Source organism: Grampus griseus (genome assembly GCF_964374135.1).
Source record: "Grampus griseus genome assembly, chromosome: 19".
NCBI lineage: Eukaryota > Metazoa > Chordata > Mammalia > Artiodactyla > Delphinidae > Grampus > Grampus griseus.
In genome coordinates, this window is record NC_139013.1 from 49,822,727 (window position 1) to 49,840,851 (window position 18,125).

General features: G+C 47.5%; 1 protein-coding gene across 1 annotated transcript in view; it reads left to right on the forward strand.

The window, feature by feature from the left end:
* The window catches only part of WWOX (WW domain containing oxidoreductase), a gene marked incomplete at its 5' end in the record, with an annotated part of 978,520 nt that extends 963,698 nt beyond the window's left edge, over positions 1-14,822 (forward strand). Inside the window, one exon of the mRNA XM_082677668.1 lies at positions 13,706-14,822. Within this exon, the coding sequence (XP_082533794.1) occupies positions 13,706-13,894 (189 nt within the window). The 3' untranslated portion in view covers positions 13,895-14,822. The remainder of the gene's footprint in view (positions 1-13,705) is intronic.
* Positions 14,823-18,125: the final 3,303 nt, after the last annotated feature.

Sequence of the window (18,125 nt, forward strand, 5' to 3'; positions counted from 1 at the left end):
CGTCCTGAGGTCAGCATTTCTCTGAACTGCGAGGGCAGGAGAGTTTAACTGCAGTTGGCTGGTGGTGAGCCCGCCCTGGTGGGATGCAGCCAGACAGCCCGCAAACGCCCAACCATAAACCCCGAGCCCTGCCGGCTTCCAAGAACTCCCCTTTGCGTGAGAAGCAATTTGCAGAAGAGGAACAGGGCAGGGGAGGGGCGTCGGGCCCAGGTATTGTCCCAAACCACATGCAGGCAGAAATGGTGCCCCCAGACTTGAGGACGCTGGACCAGCAGCCAGGGGTCGGAGGACCGAGACATGGAGCTCGGAGACGAGGAAGAAGGTCCCCGAGGCTCTGGACAGGGACGTGGCCAGGGAGGGAATATGTACCTAGCCTGATGGGGCTACGTTTGCATGTTTACACATAATCCCAGGATGCCGTGCCGTGAACGGGGTATGGGGTCAAAGCGGGCATTAGCCATGAACGAGAACAGGGGCTTTGAACCAAGACAGACTCAGTTTGGATCTTGGCTCCATCATTTCCCAGGCACGCGGCTGTGAGTGACCTCACCTCCCTTATAGCCTCGACAGTAACAGCCGCCTGGTGAGGTGGTCGTGAGCGTCAGGAGTAATAATGGGCCCTTGGCACGGAGCAGGCTCTCGGTGGGCAGCAGCCGTTACCATGATCAGTACCGCTTTGTTGCTGTCGTCGGTCGGGGCCGGACTAACCCTCCCTAAGGCGGCTGTCAGGTCTCATACTCACCTGGCCAAGACATGAAGAACTCAGGAGGGGTTTGGCAGGGAGATGATTAAGGGGCTGGAAGATGACTGATGTGACTGTACCTAGGTTGGGCAATGGCTAAAGGGGAGGCGCTGGGGCAGGTGACTGGCGAGTTTCTAGAGGGATGGCCGAAAGGAGGATGATGTGCAGGTTTCGTCTCTCCCGGGGGTTGAAGGGAGAGCGGGAGAGGTGGGTCGGCTAGGAGGAGAATTTCTGACCAATAGGAAAGTTTACACCTGGATTTAGGAAACAGCCTGGGGTTGCTGAATGGGCCGCCTGGGCTCCCTTGCGAAATCGTCGGGATTGGGCTGAAGTTGTCTTTTAACTGCTACAATTCAGAATGTGGAACTTGCCACGGCTAGAAGCGGGGAGTCTGAGCTGGAAGACAGGTCAGGCCAGAGAGTTTCCCATCCAACCATCTCCTGCAGCCCAGACGCCAGCAGCCCTTGCCTCTTGCCTGTGACCGCATCCAAGCACAGGCAGCTGGTTGATTCTCACTGCGCATGTCTCCCACGCAGCCTGCCCGTCCCCCTCTCTCTGAGTTTTGCGTCCAAATCACAGGCACTGTCAACGTGCTGGGGGCGGGGGGGCATCAGTATTTCTGAACCTGGTGGCACGTTTTCAGTGAGTGAGAATAACCCTACGTCTTCAGGAGCTGCATTAGAATCAAAAGCCAAATTAAATAGCCACCAGGTGAATGGATACAAATTTACATCCATTCACACACGGGTCGCTTTTGCTGTTGAGCTAATTGACTTCTGGGCTCTGAGTTGAAGGCCCCAAGATCTGCCTGCCTGGTGGGAAGAGTGTGAGAAAACCAGTTCTCATGCTTTGAGGCAAAAATCCAACCAGTGGTATAAGACAGACAGGGTTAATTGACCCTACAAGGTACAACAGAGATGCATAGGGGCCCATCATAGAAGCAGCGCTGGAGCCAGCTGGGCATGGATTTCAAAGAGGATGTCACCACTTACCAGGTGGAGGACATTAGGCCAGTCCAGACCACTTCTGCGCCTCAGTCTGCTCCTCTGTAAAATGGGGCTAATACCCCACAGGGATGGATCCATGTATTTTTCTAACATTTTATTACAAAAGTTTTCAAATCGCAAATTTGAAAGAATAATGTGGCAACCACCCATCTACCCAACACCTAGATTCTACATTTTTACTGCACTTTTTTAAAATCGAATTTTTATTTTATATTGGAGAATAGTTGATTCCCAATGTTGTGCTAGTTTCAGGTGTACAGCTAACTGATTCAGTTATACATAGACATATAAACATTTTTTCAGAATCTTTTCCCATATAGGTTATTACAGAATATTGAGTAGAGTTCCCTGTGCCATACAGTAGGTCCTTGTTGATTATCTATTTTATATATAGTGATATGTACCTGTTAATCCCAAACTCCTAATTTACCCCTTCCCCTCACATTTCCCCTTTGGTGACCGTAAGTTTGTTTCCGAACTCTGTGAGTCTGTTTGTTTTGTGGATGAGTTTGTATCATTTTTTTTAGATGCCACATATAAATGATAGCACGTGGTATTTGGCTTTCTCTGTCTTCCTTCACTTAGTATGATCATCTCTAGTTGCATCCATGTTGCTGCAAATGGCATTATTTCATTCTTTTTCATGGCTGAGTAGTGTTTCATCGTATATATGTACCACATCTTCTTTATCCATTCTCTGTCAATGGACATTTAGGTTGCTTCCATGTCTTGGCTATTGTGAATAGTGCTCCTGTGAACATTGGGGTGCTTATATCTTTTTGAATTATCGTTTTCTCCAGATATATGCCCAGGAGTGGGACTGCTGGATTATATGGTAGCTCTGTTTTTAGTTTTTTAAGGAAGACTGCACTTTAAAAAAACAACTGCACCTGCTCCCTTATCATTCTGTCCATCCCCTTTTCTAGGAATCATTGCCCAGGGATATTGGGAGATTTAGAGTAGATATGTATAAAGGGCCAGGGAAGGGGGCAGGGTCTGGAATTTTACGGTGCTTAATACATGACTGTGGCTGTCGTGGAGATGTCAGTGCCCCGGTTTCATGGATGTGAACTTCGTTCTGGCTGCTGTGGTCGGGGGAGCAGAAGACCAGTGGAATCCATGCCTGGGCTGGTACCCAGAGATTCTGGGTAAAGATTGTTGAGAAAAGTGACCGCCTCTTGAATTTCTTGCTCAGAAGGTAGGAATGTCCACCCCCCTGCTTTTAAGTCCCTCAGATGAAGGACAGATGAGCTATTTTGATCTGTATGCTTCCTCCTTCAAATTGTTAACAAATGGACCTGTAGCCAGGATGGAAGTACTATCTATGGTGTACTCAGGAAATCTGCAGCTGTTACAACCATCTTCCCAAGAACCCGGTGAAGGGGCTGTTACGATGTCCATTTCGTAGATGGGGAGACCGAGGCTCAGTGCCTTGTCACAGAGCTGCCAGGTGGCAAAGCCGGGACTCGAATTCATGTATCTCAGACTTCGGTTCCTGGGCTTCTACCACCATCCCACACTGCCACCCGATCTGCAAAAATACCCAGAGCTTCCGTCTCCCCACTGCTTATCCTCATTTCTCTTCACGACTCAAGGGATGATACTGGTTCTTGTTCAGATGAGGCTAGAGAGGTTCTCTCCCATCCCCAGGTGACTGCAGGGGCCCTTTTAAAAAGGGAAAACTACAGGCAGTGAGGGCTGCTGTTTCACTCGCTCTACAGGGGAATCGGCTTGGATTTGTACGGGATGCCAGAGCTGGCTCAGTCTTCTAAAGCCCTAACTTTGCAGCATTCTTCAAGGGCCCCAGAGAGTTCCTTGTGCCATGAAATTTAGTTTGGAAACTTCAATAAAAAAGTCCCGAAGGAAACTGTCAATTAACGCATTTACACCGAAGCATCATACTTGGGAAAAACACCTTCAAAAGCCAACGCTGTTTTCCAACCATTAAAGAGTTTACGTGCAGCTTGGTTTCCATAGATACCTGAGGTAATGGTCCCCTTCCCCTCATTGAAGAGTGAGTGTCGCTTGATTTCTTTCTTTTTACCTTAGTCTTTCATACTTTTTCCCTCCATCCCCATTTATGAAAACGAAAGATAACTAAATTGAAACCTGGCAGTGAGATCTGTCTGAGGAAGAGTTTGATTTATAAGCTCGGGGTCTTCATTTTTGCTCCCCTAATACTTCACGGCTTCTGCAAATAGTGTTGCTGCATACAAGGAAGAGAGAGATGGAGACTTTTCAGGTGATCAAATGAGTTCCCCGTCAAACACATAAACGTATTCGAAAGGGAAAGGGCAATGGTCTGTTGAAGAGTGACTGAGCTTTGGGTGTAGGGAAGAGGTGTTTGTTTGTAAATCGTTTTATTGGAACACAGCCATGTTCACTGGGGTATGTGTTGTCTATGGCTGTTTTCAGAACAACAGTGGCAGGTCTGAGTAGTTGTGACAGAGACCATAGGGCCTACAGAGCCTAAAATATTTCCTCTGTCACCCTTGGCAGAAAAAGTTTACCCTTGGTATACAGGAAGGAATTGGCCTTTGAGAGGCATTTAATGGTTTTGTCACTTTAGGCACGTGCTCATCTTGCTGTGACTCAGTTTCTGCATCTTTGCAATGGGAATGACAGGGTCCTTTCTTAGGGCTGTGGGGACGTCAAGCCTCGAGCCCTGTACTTGGTACGTAGTAGGGGAACAATAGATATGAATTAGTATTTTTACTCCCGATTCTTTCGATAGAAAAACCCAAAGACGCCTACCTGAAGATTCTAGAAGTCGTTTAGAGAAACCAAAGGAAAGTGCGTAAAAACCCAAACCACATAGTTGAGCCACTGTTCCTGGGTCCGGTGGATGCCCAGGTGCCTCTTTCCTGGCAGTAGGTGAGGGAGCCTAAGTGGGGGGACCCTGTTGAGAGAGGAGAAGGCAAACAAAAGAAACCACAACAGTCTAGGAAGAAATCTTTAATTTCTATTCAGCTTTCAAGAGTTTGAGAGAGGTGGGGTTTTTTTTCTCCTTTTAACAAACCACTTCAAGTACATGCCTTCAGATTATAAAAGTACCTGAAATTGCCTAGAATATTAGCATGCAGAGCGTGTTAGTATTTACATATATTTACATAAGGAAGCAAGAGAAAGATCTACAGGTATTTACAGTCTACACGGGAGAAGAGAAAGGCGGCCTAATTGTATTTCCTAAAATACAGTAGATGATGAGTACTCAGCACATGCATATTAGAGAACATTTGCACGATAGAATGCAATTTTAAAAAAAGAAAGACATACCTTTGTAACTTTCTATGCTAAGGTGTTGCATAATCAAGGTAATTGTGTGTGTGTGTGTGTGTGTGTTTTGTTTCTAGTCTATTTGCACCAAGTGCTTTAAAATGTTCCCTTACACCGAGGCAGAATTATTTACCCTGGCAATTAAAGCAACAGCATACGTGATCATTTCCCACTAACTAGCGACACGCTGCTGGTGAATGAAATACCTACTGTTTCTCCTCTACCCGTCGACCACTGTGACGAGATCTGTCTGTGCAAAGGTAGTGCCTAAGGTCTCCCCATTAATTAGGGAAGTAATATTAAATGAGACGCTCTCCGCAGTACGTTCTAAATGAAATATCAACGAGGCCAGCGTCTTTGAGCCTGAGAAATGATCCGTCGCAGAGAGCCCTCTATGAAAAGGCACAAACCTAACCCAGACGTGCTTGACTTGAAACAGTGTGGCTGGATGTGGAGGGCGGCCTGCCTGTGAGGTCTGATTGTTGCAGACTCCGTTCTCTTAATTCACTGCTGGAAGAGTAAGAGTTCGTGAATATCTTACAACGAGGCCACGTGGCCTCATCAGAGAAGACCCTGTGGGTTTTATCCCCCCCATCACCAATGCCTTTTCGGTACTAGGTCGTAGACTCTCTCTGTGTCCTAGGTGTAAAGGAACCGTCAGCCTTAACGGTGGCAACAAACAGCTTGTTTGTTTGTTTGGGGTTCGCCTGCTCACAAAAACGGTCGGCTCTATGGTTTTCTAAAAGAGCCAGCGTGGCAGGCCAACTCGGTGGTGCGATTCTGTGCAGAAGAAGGGAAGGGGGGAAGCTGTCTGTTTCACTTGTACTGTGACGATATGCTTTGCGCCATTATATTAGAACTGAACCCATTCATTCTGCCTGGCGATAACTTTAAAGGTTTATTTCAGTATACATGGCAAATACAGAGGCATACATTTATGTACAGTATACAGAGCTAGCTAGAACCAAGGTTAAAGAAGTGAAACGTTAACACAAGCTAAACGCCTTCTTTGAGCTCTTAGGGACACTCAGTAGTCCTTCGGCACGAGTGTCCAGGTGGCCGGGTTGGAATATTTCAGGAATGGGCTTTGTCGCAGGTGGAAGGATGATGCTTATGTTCGTGGCACATCTCTAAGACCCTTCTGCTGAGCCATTGCAAACTAACCCGTGGAAGAGTGGATACCCCAGTGCCGTTTTCCAGCCCAGCAAGGCAACTCCCTACTTGAAAAGCAATGTGGGACCCCAGGCAGCATCAGCACAGAATGCCCAGGGAATGCTTTCGTGGATCTAACAGAGATGTTGTTACAGGTGTAACAACGTCCTCTCTTATTTTTAATGAGACCGTCTCTCCAGCCCAATCAGTTCTAGAACATCTTTGGCACAAAAGGTAGAACAGGCATGAATAATGTCACCCACCTGGACTGTACTTAGCCATTCCTTTTTCCTTCCCTCCTTTGGAGGACCCCCCCCCCCACTCCACCAGAGCACGTCTAGAAATAACAGCAGGTCTCAGGACGATGGAATCATGCTAAATGTTCCACCTTCACTCTTTTGAGACCAGCCATCAGTCTGTCACGGAACCCCTGCCATGTTTATGGCAAGAATTCTGGATCACAAAGGGGGTATGAAAAGGGCCGCATTCATGTCAAGGGAAAGCTCAGAACAGGTCAGCCAATTGAAAACACAGTCCTGAAAACCTCCCAGGGCCACGCTGCCCTGAAATGCTGCCGATGAGCGTAAGCAAAAATCCTCTGGAGCCTTGCTGTCCAGAACAAACACGGCTCTGGACCTCTTTGGACGGTAGGGGGTGTCTGCCCACCCCTCCCCCAAACCTAAGGCCAGCAAAGACAAATCTGCTCTTCTGCCTTTAAAAGTCCTTTCCAGCTTTCCATCCTGAACCTCCCGGTCCCTGGGCTTGTTCCTGCAAAGAGTTCTCAGAGCATCACAGCCACCGTCCTCCTGACCTTCCAACTCATTCTGCCCTGGTCTTCAAGTCAGTCTCTTAAAACTGCTTAATGGTCTTGCTAGAGATTCGTGGCTTTTGTCAGGGAGACTAGCGTGGTCTTTGTAGCCTGATGTGGATTTGGGGGCATGATATTTGGGGCGCCTCAATTGCAAATAAGAAAGCCTCCATGTCATCATGATTCCCAACGAAGACGTGTGCACATCTGCTATGTGAAAGCTGTCCCACGCGTGCCCCTCGAACACCTGGCACTCAAACTGCCGTCTACTTTGTGGGGCTGTGCCCTGTGCCAGGACCCACTGCACTGCTGATGGTGATGCGCTGGCATAGCCCATGGCTTAGCTCTCCTTCAGAGCAACTGCCATTGAACCCTGTGTCCCAGGGTCACCCAGGGAATGGTACTCCTTTACCTGCCATGGGAGACACAGTCAGTCAGCTGAAAAGGAACCTCTGAGGCTTTCCACGTTTGGGATCCTCCTTAGCAAAGAAACTCTTTCCCTGAGGCAGGAGGTAAATGTCCTAACCCACGGTGGCAGGTACACATTCTCTACGTCAGGCTATAAGATCTGCATGTGATGTAAATGAACACTCTCGAAGACTTTTCCAGCCTCCTCAGTTAGCAACAAATACCTGCTTTCCTGACCCTCTTCACTTTTTCTACTTGGGAAATTGAGTGGATTTCCCTTCTGTAATAAATGCTAAGAACAGCCCGTGAGTTAGCAAAACTCCCGAGGGCTATGAAGAAAGTTATATTACGATATCTACAAGAAGTATTTGCAGGTACCTAAGCCTATATTGTTCAGCGCCTTGGTAGGAATCACTTCTTAGGAATTTGCAGGAATTAACTGGGGGAGGGCAGGAGAGGGAGGTGGGTCATTTTCCTGTGCAATCCTGCTGTGACGTGTCAGATACTATCCTCCAAAAGACCATATTCCTTGTACACGTGTGTGAGGTTATAAAGATGGAGATCGCTCGGGGTTTCACTGGTTTTGATGCGGTTCCGTTCACGCTTTGAAAACAAGTCAATCGTCCAAGAGTAGTAGGTTCACAGCTGGTCACATCTGGCACCTGGAGGTGGCATTTTGAATCAGGTGATGGTTTTGTTAAGACTTGCCATTGGATCTTTTGAGGTGGCGCTGGGTCTTCATTTTTGTTAATCCAAATGGATATAATTTCCATTTAGTTCACTGCCTAAATCAACAATGGGAAAATCTCCTCCCAACATTTCTCAGGTGAGCACATGACAGCCCGTTCTTTAAAAATTAAACGTACAGCCCATCCATTTAATTTTCGGCCAGACGTGGCCTGGCTGAGAAGGGAAAGAGGACTCCTCCTAAGGTAGCTTCAGCCAGACGGGAGACACAGGGAACGGGCAGCCTGCAAATTTGTGTCGGGAGCTTGGGAAGGAGGTTTGGTACTGCATCGGGCATGGATTCCGGAGGGTCCATCTGTGGGATGATCTGTGTGGCTTTGGATGAGTTGCTGTTGAGCTCTAGTGCTAAGTAGGCTTCCCTGTAGATGGGGATGATGACCGTCCCTGGCTGGTAGAGCTGTGTGCGGGTTAGAATACGGTGCTTACGAAGCTTTCCGCACAATGCCAGAGGAATGGCTAGCTCGCAGCAGATGCTGGCCATCGTTACCACTTTAACAGCCCCCATGTGCAACGACTCACTAGAAAAGCTCGACAGTGTGGAGGAAAAGGGTCCTTTCGAGGCACGTTCTCTGTCGTCTCCTGTCTCACATCATTTTGGCGGAAGTTGGTACGTTACTGATTTGCACTCATTCCACACCCAGGCGGGAGGGCCAGGGGTCGGTTGTGGTCACACGAGCAGGGAGGCCCTTGAGCCTCACGCCTGCATAAGCTGCGTTGCTCTATCAACTAACAGAATATGTGGCTCACCTGTCGGCTTCAAAGATTGTTCTCAGGGCTTCCCTGGTGGTGCAGTGGTTGAGAGTCCGCCTGCCGATGCAGGGGACGCGGGTTCGTGCCCCGGTCCGGGGGGATCCCACATGCCGCAGAGCGGCTGGGCCCGTGAGCCATGGCTGCTGAGCCTGCGTGTCCGGAGCCTGTGCTCTGCGACGGGAGAGGCCACAACGGTGAGAGGCCCTCGTACCGCAAAAAAAAAAACAAGATTGTTCTCAGATGGTGAGGAGGGAACACATAACCTTTGTGTTTTTCTCTCAAATCAGATTTAAACCGTCCTATTGCTGAGGAACAGCTGTGCTCCAAGCGCCCCAGTCTCAGGAGATGAACCCTGAGACACCGCGTCGCACGTTTCCAGTAGGGTAGCTGAAAACTCTCTTTGGGGAGGGTTATTGGGAGACATGAAGAGACTGAGAGGGCGGCCATCTGTCCCACCTATGGCAGGCACCTGCATTCACTGCCCCATCTCCACCAAGGCTCTGGGATAAATGATTCTGCTCTACTCACCGGGGCGTTGCATCAGTTCTGCATTTGCTTTGCCTCACAGACCCCAGATGAGTAACAGGGAAAGCTTTGAGGGTTCGAAGAGGCACCTGTCTTCTCTTCCTGTGACACCTGCAAACTTCTTTGTCCCGGGAATTCAGCACAGTCGTCACTGCCCGCTTCCAGAAGGGAAGTTCTCCTTCCCTGCCCTTGGGGCTCCAAGTCCAGTGTAAGTTCTGTGCTGCCTTCCCTTTCTCAGCTCCACTTTCTGCATAGATTGATTCACTCAACATTTGCTGTGCGGTGTCCTGATACCGACGTGTCTGTAGGAAAGCAATCTTAGAACATCTGCTACTCTCAAAATCATTGACTATACAGATATCCCATGGTAGTGTGGCTACTTTTTTAGGTGTCTCAGAGTCAAATGTATTTTAAGACAGAAATTTATCCTTTCTTTTTTAACGAAGCATGCATTTTAAAAGTAGAGAAACCTGAAAACTAAACATAATTGTGTAACATGTGTCCTTATTAAAACGTAAGTTATATTAGCGTACCTACCAATGCATTACAAATATTAACATGTGGGTGGATTTTTCCTTAAGCCTAGATAGTTGATCAGAAACCCCTGCACCTTTCTCTTGCAAAGAGTGAATATTCATTTGGAGTCTGTGCGGACAGCTGCACATTGAGGGCCAGTGGTTATCAAGTAAATGTTGTTGAAACGTGGCTACGTCACTGTTTCATCCCAACCAAGGGCTTTGGAAGGATGGATGATTTAGACCTCAGGGCCCCAACGATAAGTGAACAGTAACTGCTCTCTAACTCCCACCTTTCTGTAGTTGAAGACTGTGCCGCTCGTCCGACAAATGATTTCTGAAAGAGAATGATGAACCCCCTTATTACCCAGATGCTCTTAACTTAATCCCAAACACGAATCCTGGGTAATTGTACAGACGCTATAAAGATTGATGGCGTAGTTCTCCTTTGGCAGCTCGCAAATGTTTGACTAAATCAGAAATGGCATTCAGGTGTGATTCAAGATTCTACTGGGCTTCCCAGAACTCACGCCCTCACTCACTGCCGCTGCTACAGGACAGAGTCGCCACCCCGGGTCCCATGATCAGCAACGGCATGCAACCTCCAGGCTTCCCGTGAATTTGTTCTTAAAAAAATCACTGAGGGGAACCCACAGCTCCTGCTAGTGTTTATATATGTCAAGATATGGCTGTTATCGTACCACGACGGATCAGTAAGCAGCGGTGCCAACCAGCAAGGCAGATATTTTGTATCAGAGTTGGTAACATCATTTCCTCGATAGGGCTCTTTCATTTTTTTCTGGATTACGGACTGATGCCCCTCCACCAGAGTGGCATGAAAGTCATCTGATGGCGATGAAGTGCTCTTTAAAAATTTTTCTTTTGTCAGTTTAAAAATGTTTTCTCTTGTATCAGCAGAACCAGCTTCTTTACTAATGAGATTTCCTCACGCGGCTCCATCTCACCCTGGTGATAGGCCGAAAGCTGATGACCCCAAATTAGACCTTGTTATTAAACCGTCGTCATCCCATCTGATCATATAAAGATGTCACTCAGAGGCCGCCATGGGTGCAGCTGAAAAGAGCAGTCCCTGAGAAGCCGAAAGGGTCGTGGGCTTGGGACGAAAAGATGCTGTCACTACTTCACCGTCCAGTCTCTCTTTGCCATATGTGCACAGTTGATGTTCGGAGCGGAAAAGGTGGTCTTTGCTTTCAGGTGCCCTGCTGTATGTGTTCTACAGAGTCAGCACCGCTGGTGATGATTTAAATTGTGCATCACCCTGAGCCTGGTGGCAAAGGAATCAAAGCCAGCTCTTGATAAAAGATTGGGCTTTACTCAACTTTACGGTTGTCAGCGTGGTAGCCAAGTGGCGGTTTACATGAAATGAGGTCGATTGCGATTGCTTTCACATTCCGTGGAGGGAAAATGCATGCCCCCCAGCTCCCTCATCAACTCAATTCTGAATCAACGTAAGCGCAGAATTTCTCTGCAAAAATACCATTCCAACAATGCAAGAGAGTGCAGCACGGTATCATTTTAGAATGTCAGAGTGGCAAAAGATTACACTGGGTTTGGAAGAATTCCGTTTGTTGCTTTCCCAAGTGGCCAACTTTGATCTTTTCTCAGGATTGGTGGAGCTGTGAGGGGCCAGTTTGTTGTGATGTATGAATGCTGATACTATAACCGCTCTGGGGTGGGGTTGAGGGAGCCTGGATTTAGGGATGCGCTGACTGGCTTCTCCCACCACTTGAGAGCTGATGCCAAGGGCCCTGACCACTCTTTGGTGGTTTGGGCAGTTGCAAAGTAAAATGGAAATCGAAAACAGATATCCAGAAAATTATTCAAAAACACCATCTCCACCTGACATCTGCTAAGAATTGAGGCCAAGATGTTATTTGCTTGGGTTGGCGAGATGAGCATCTCTAGTCTTCCATTTGTCTTCAGAGGTGCTTTGCTTGCCTTTTTTCCCCACATGGGATGCAGGGGCGTCAGATAAGCCACTGGAACTTCGTTAGATAAATGTGCTAAGCTAAGGGTTATTAGGAATAATAATTCAGTGAAAGGAAATTTGGATGACATGGGCTCATGTCCATTAGACCTGAGCCAACAAATTGATTTGAAAAGAAACAGGTGAACCCAAGAAAATAAACAATTGGCTGTTTGGGGAGTGGGCATGGGTGACAGGGCTGGGGAAATCACACACCGATTACTATTTCGTTAAAGAGAAGTCACGTCAGGGGTACAATTTTTGGACCAAAGGGCCTTGTCCAATACAGTCAAGCAGCCCGTTATTATCAGAACTCAGGTATCCCACTCCCATGCCACGCCACCCTCCTCTGCACAAGCCTGTCACTTCAATGTATTTGACCATATGGTTTTCAGACAAATGCAATAAACGCCCCCCCCCGCCCCCCTGCAACAAAAACCCCAAGTCTACTCTATAGAACTTCCCTACAATCATAATACCTTGAGACCTTGATTCTCAGAATGACCTTGGCTCCCGAGGGTTGTACGAAACAACCACTGTGAATGCAAACCAAACCCTATGGGGGGGATGCTCTCCAGTAAGCTCTCTGCTTGGGCACCAGTTTAAACCCTGTAGGGGGAGAAAAAGAGTAAGCTTTTGGGTGGGGATGGAAACTCATTTCCCTCGCAATTAGACGTCCTTAATGTTTTCCTAACGTTGACCTTATCCCCAGTTATCTTTCTCCATTCTCCTCTGCCTCCCAGCCCCCTTCTCTGTCAACTGGTAATTAGTTGATGCAGCAAGGGCTGTGATGCACATAAATAATCATAAGACGCCAGATAAACTGTTATTGGTTTCAAATGAGAGCCGTGCCGACGGTGTCCCCCTATGAACACCAGCCTATTATTTTTAATTATGGCTTTCGCAAAGCAAAGTGATTTCTTGCCCTCTTTCCAGCATCCCTGACAGTATTCTGTCAGCCCGGATGCTACGGTGCCCCATTGGCACACACGTCCCTGGCCACAGCACCAACTGCTACTCAAAAGGTCAATCGAAAGTGATCAATTGCACTCATTGCAACTTGCATTTTGAAGGGGGCTGGGAGGACATGGCCCCCCAAGCCACTGTCCCACTGCAAGTATGGGCTGAATACAATACTTCTGAAAAGGTTTCCAGGATAAGGATAAATTCACAAACGTGTCTTGTGTCTGCCTGAGGCATGTGTGATGGTGGGGAACGTGTGTATACGTGTGTCTCAAACATCTTAACACAGCATCACAAACCCTTCCTCTAGCAGCCCCATGGGCAACGAATAAGGAAAAATCTGGCACCAGTCCCGCTTGGTTTTCTACCTGATGGGCCATGATTAGAGTGGTTGCTTTAGTTCAGAGAGAAGTTTCTAGAACCTTCTCAGTGTCAAATGACATTATGCGTTGAGAAGTGAGGGAGTTGGATGAATTTGTTCTTGCGTGTTCAAAAGGCTCCCATCTTCTCGTTGCTCAGAAGAGACATCTGATGTGATTAACTGATAGACGTGTAGTCTGTGTTCAAAGCCTTTTCCTATATGAGGTGTAGAAAGTCACATTAGCTTTACGAGCGGAGTTTATGAACTCGTTTTCCCTGGATGGTCCCATCGTACCTTTTACAGTCACGTGCTTTGAGTTCGGTACCCTCGGCCGTGCTGAGATCCAGATGCATCTGAACCAGGCGGGGAGAGACTCTTGCTCATTCCCAGTTAGAAGAAAATCATTCCATCACCTCTTTTCTTAAAAAAATAACGTTCCGTGGTCTTTGTTCTTTGCTTTCCAGCAACAAGGAGCCGCCACCACCGTCTACTGTGCTGCCGCTCCAGAACTGGAGGGTCTGGGAGGGATGTACTTCAACAGCTGCTGCCGCTGCATGCCCTCGACGGAAGCCCAGAGCGAAGACACGGCCCGGGCCCTGTGGGCGCTCAGCGAGAGGCTGATCCAGGAAGGACTTGGCAGCCCGTCCGGCTAAGTGGGCGCTCGGCAAGGATCAGCGCACACGCCCACCACGCGCGAGCGCTCGGGCGTGACCGCCAGCGCTGGCCCCCTTCCGACTTTATCATGCCAGGGCTTCCACGTCCCTCCGACCCAGATCCGCTAGAGTCAAGGATACAAGAGTCGTCACAACAGAGCGAGAAATGTTAGGGACCACTGGGAAGCAGGGAGTTCTGGGGGTAAAGGGATAATACGTCTTTTCTGGGGCTGGGGCAGGCCTGGGTCCCTCTGCTCCCCTGGTGATGGCCTGTTTGAAAGTGAAGCTTAGCTGCTCGGTAGGTTCTTGGTCTCACGGTAGAAGCACGAGCAATTCTCACGCTGTAGGACAGCCTGGTGCCCCACGCCCCCGCCCCAGGCACAGCCTCCACGGCCACACTGTAGCCAGGAGCTGCCTTTTTCTTATTTAGGGAAGAAAAAGGCCAGTGTTTATCCTTCGCTGCACTGATCCAGGAGATAACTTCAGCCTGATCAAGTCGGAGTGGCCTTGTCAACTACTGGAGAGAGGACCCTCTGACCCTTGTTCCAGCCGAGACGGAGGTGACACTTAGAAGTGGGTGGGATAGACACAATTACTGGGTTGCCAAGTACTGGTCCACCAACTACTGGTCCACCAACTCCCCGGCCAAAGCTATACAAAAGATTCTTTAGCGATTATAACAAACACATTTTGTAAATCATTCCCTAGATACCTTGACAGGCAGGAAAGGAAGTCTTGCGCCATTACAGGATATTTTGGGGATGGGGGATAAAAAGATGTTCCCTCCATTCTTCACTCACAGTTTTGGGAAACAACGCCATCGCAGAGGTTCACAGCCCCTCAGTGTTCAGCATCCTGCTTCCGTGTCCTCTTGTTCCTCTCATCCTACGCTTAATAAAAGAACATGCTTGAATAGTATCACCTGAAGTTTTTTGTCTTGTTCCTTTAAATGTTTGTTTCAGTTTTGTTTTTTGTCTTGTTTTGTTTTTTTAGAAAAGCAATCTAGAGGAAAAATAAAGCGCTTCTTGTAGACGCCAGGAAAACACCATTCTCGTTTCTTCTCTGAGTTTTGTTTTGTTTTTGTGCTTTGTGGCTGTCTGCGGGCCGAGTTGTCTCACGCAATTAGCATGCCAGCATCATATTTTCTGTTGAAGAGAGAAAGAAAAAGAAAAATGACTGTCACTTAATTTCACCTTAAGAGGTTTTGTTATCATGGATCGTGGATCATTTCAGTCCCTCGATGGTTTGTTCCCCCTGTAACTACCAAGTTCTTGGTGATTAGAAACCATCCCTACTTAGGAGAATAGGGGGGTGGTTTGGAGGCTCTTCCCCACTCATCCTGTTATCACTTACACTGTGGTTTCCAGGCCATTCCTGCAGGGATGTAAGAAAGGCCACTTTGGCAAGGTGGAGAGAAAGCTTTTGCTGAAATACCAGGAAGGGGGGGCAGGGTGTGTGTGTCACTGTTCCTCCTCTTGACAGTGGCAGCTTCAGCCCAGACAACGTCATGAATTTCTGGGCCTCTGGCTCTGTGGTCAAACACCAGTGCTTTCCAGTGGTCCACAGCCTGGCTACGTCCTCCCATCTGGCTATATTCGCCCTTCACAAAATCCTTATTGTCACAGCGCCTTTCAAACTATGCATCAGATAACGTCACTTTTCTGGTCCAAACCCTCCAGTGCGTCTGCGGTAGACTATTTGCAAACTTGGCCATTGTAATTCTCCTCCCAGTCTCCACACCTTGGGTGGTCCTCTCTCTAACTCTGGCCTTGGCCACATGACTTGCTTTGGCCAATTTAAAATGTGCTTGTGCACTGGGCTTGCCCTTTCTTGTTGCTCTCTGGAATCCTGCAACCACCATCCTATGAATGGGCCTGGGTTAACCGGCTGGACAATGCGAGCCACATGGACGCTCCCAAAACCGACAGCAGACTACCCGTTCATTAGACGTGCGAGCGAGGCCATCCCAGACCATGTAGCCCAGCCGAGCCAACCCAGATGAGAAGAAACACCCCAGTCCACCCAGAGAACTGCAAAAAGTATGTTTGTCATGTTAACCCACAAAGCTTCAGGATTACTTGTTACACAGCAAACACTAACCGATACAACTGCTCATCTCACTGACTAAAGTCCAAATTTTTTTTTTTTTTTTTTTACCATAGTCAAGGAATTCTCCCATAATCTGGTCCACAGCAGACTTTCTGATTTCATGTTCTAGCATCTTCTTTTCACTCACTACATTTAGCCACGCTAGCCTTCTTGTTCTCCTGAAATAAGCCAAGCAACCTCCCTACTCGCGGACTTTATATTTGCTGTTGCCTCTGCTGAATTGCTTTCCTGCCAGAGACCCGCATGGCTTCTTCCCGCACTGCATTCTGCTTTCTCCCTTTCTGATGAGGTGACATTCTGGCCACTGCATTCACAGTGGCACCCCATCTGCCCACCCCTCCCCTTTGTTTTTCTCCACACCGCTTAATACTATTGGACAAGTTATATGTCTATTTACTATTTTCTCCCTCCACCTCCTATAATATGAACTCCCTGAGATTTGTCTGTTTTGTTCACAACTGTGGCCCCCGTGCCTTGAACTATTCCTGTTATACAGAAGGTGCTTAATAAATGACCTTTGAAGGAAAAGACGATTCTTGGTGACTGAGCATTACGTCCACGAAAATAATTCCCATCCTTGTGAGAATGCACACAAGCCACCCACTGTGCCGGGCGGGCTGCAAAATTACGTCTAATGTGACCACGGTCCTCCCAGGCAGCCTCCTCTTCCCGTCTTATGGATAAAGAATCTGAGGCCAAGAGGTTTCATAACTTGCCACTGTCCACAGAGCTCATAAGTGACAGAGCTGCTGTTCACACCCAGGCCTGTTTCTTTTCAAAGTCACACACTTCCCTGCACCAAGGCCACCGATCCTTCAAGAACCTGAGTATGTCCTTTAACATCTCAGGCTGAGCAGAGAAGGGACATTACGGGCCTGACTGTAGCTCAGCATTAGGAGTTTGGTGAAGGGGGAGTCAGGGAGTCAAGCCACGGCACAAAAGATGCCGGAGTCTCATCAGGCAAGGTTATGTTCAAAATATCAGAGAACCAGCGGAGCATCTCCTGCTGCCTCCTTGCATCGTTAAGGCCTCTGTGCTGATGCCCACATGAATCCTGCATCAGGAGGTAAGATGATGCGTGAGGGAACTTGGCCAGGGGAGGGAAGCATTTGCTTCAATCAAGAAGCTCCCCTAAACCTTCCCACACTGTTGGTGGGATGTAGACTGGTGCAGCCACTATGGAGAACAGTATGGAGGTTCCTCAAAAAACTAAAAATAAAGTTGCCATATGATCCAGCAATCCCACTCCTGGGCATATACCCAGACAACACTACAATTCAAAAAGATACATGCACCCCTATGTTTATAGCAGCACTATTCACAATAGCCAAGACATGGAAGGAACCTAAATGTCCATCAACAGAGGAATGGATAAAGAAGATGTGGCACATATATACAATGGAATATTACTCAGCCGTAAACAAGAACGAAGTAATGCCATTTGCAGCAACATGGATGCAACTAGAGATTATCACACTAAGTGCAGTAAGCCAAACAGAGAAAGGCAAATATCCTATGATATCACTTACACGTGGAATCTAAAATATGATACAAATGAACTTACTTACGAAACAGACTCACAGACAGAGAAACCAAACTTATGGTTACCAAAGGGGAAAAGAGGAGGGGGTAGGAGAGAGAAATTAGGAGTTTGGGATTAGCATATAGACACTACTATATATAAAATAGATAAACAACAAGGTCCTACTGTATAGCACAGGGAACTATATTCGATGTCTTGTAATAAACTGTAATGGAAAAGAATATGAAAAAGAATACATAGATCTGAATCAGCTTGCTATACACCGAAAACAAACACAACATTATAAAGTAACTGTACTTCAATTAAAAAAAAAAAAAAAGAAAGTCCCTAAGTCAGACTAAGTCTTCATACAGTTATTCATCCAACAAACATGCACGGAGTGCCACATTATGGAAATTCAAGGTTTAGGGTAACACCCCTACCATAGTTAGAGCTCTAAAAAAAATTTATATCCTGGGTCAATAGGAGTCTTCACAGTACACAGGTCCTAATCAACTTTACCAACACTTCTCCAGGTTACTGATAAACAGAGACCCCAGAACAAAAACCAGGCCTCCTCTTACCCATTATGCCCTGAAT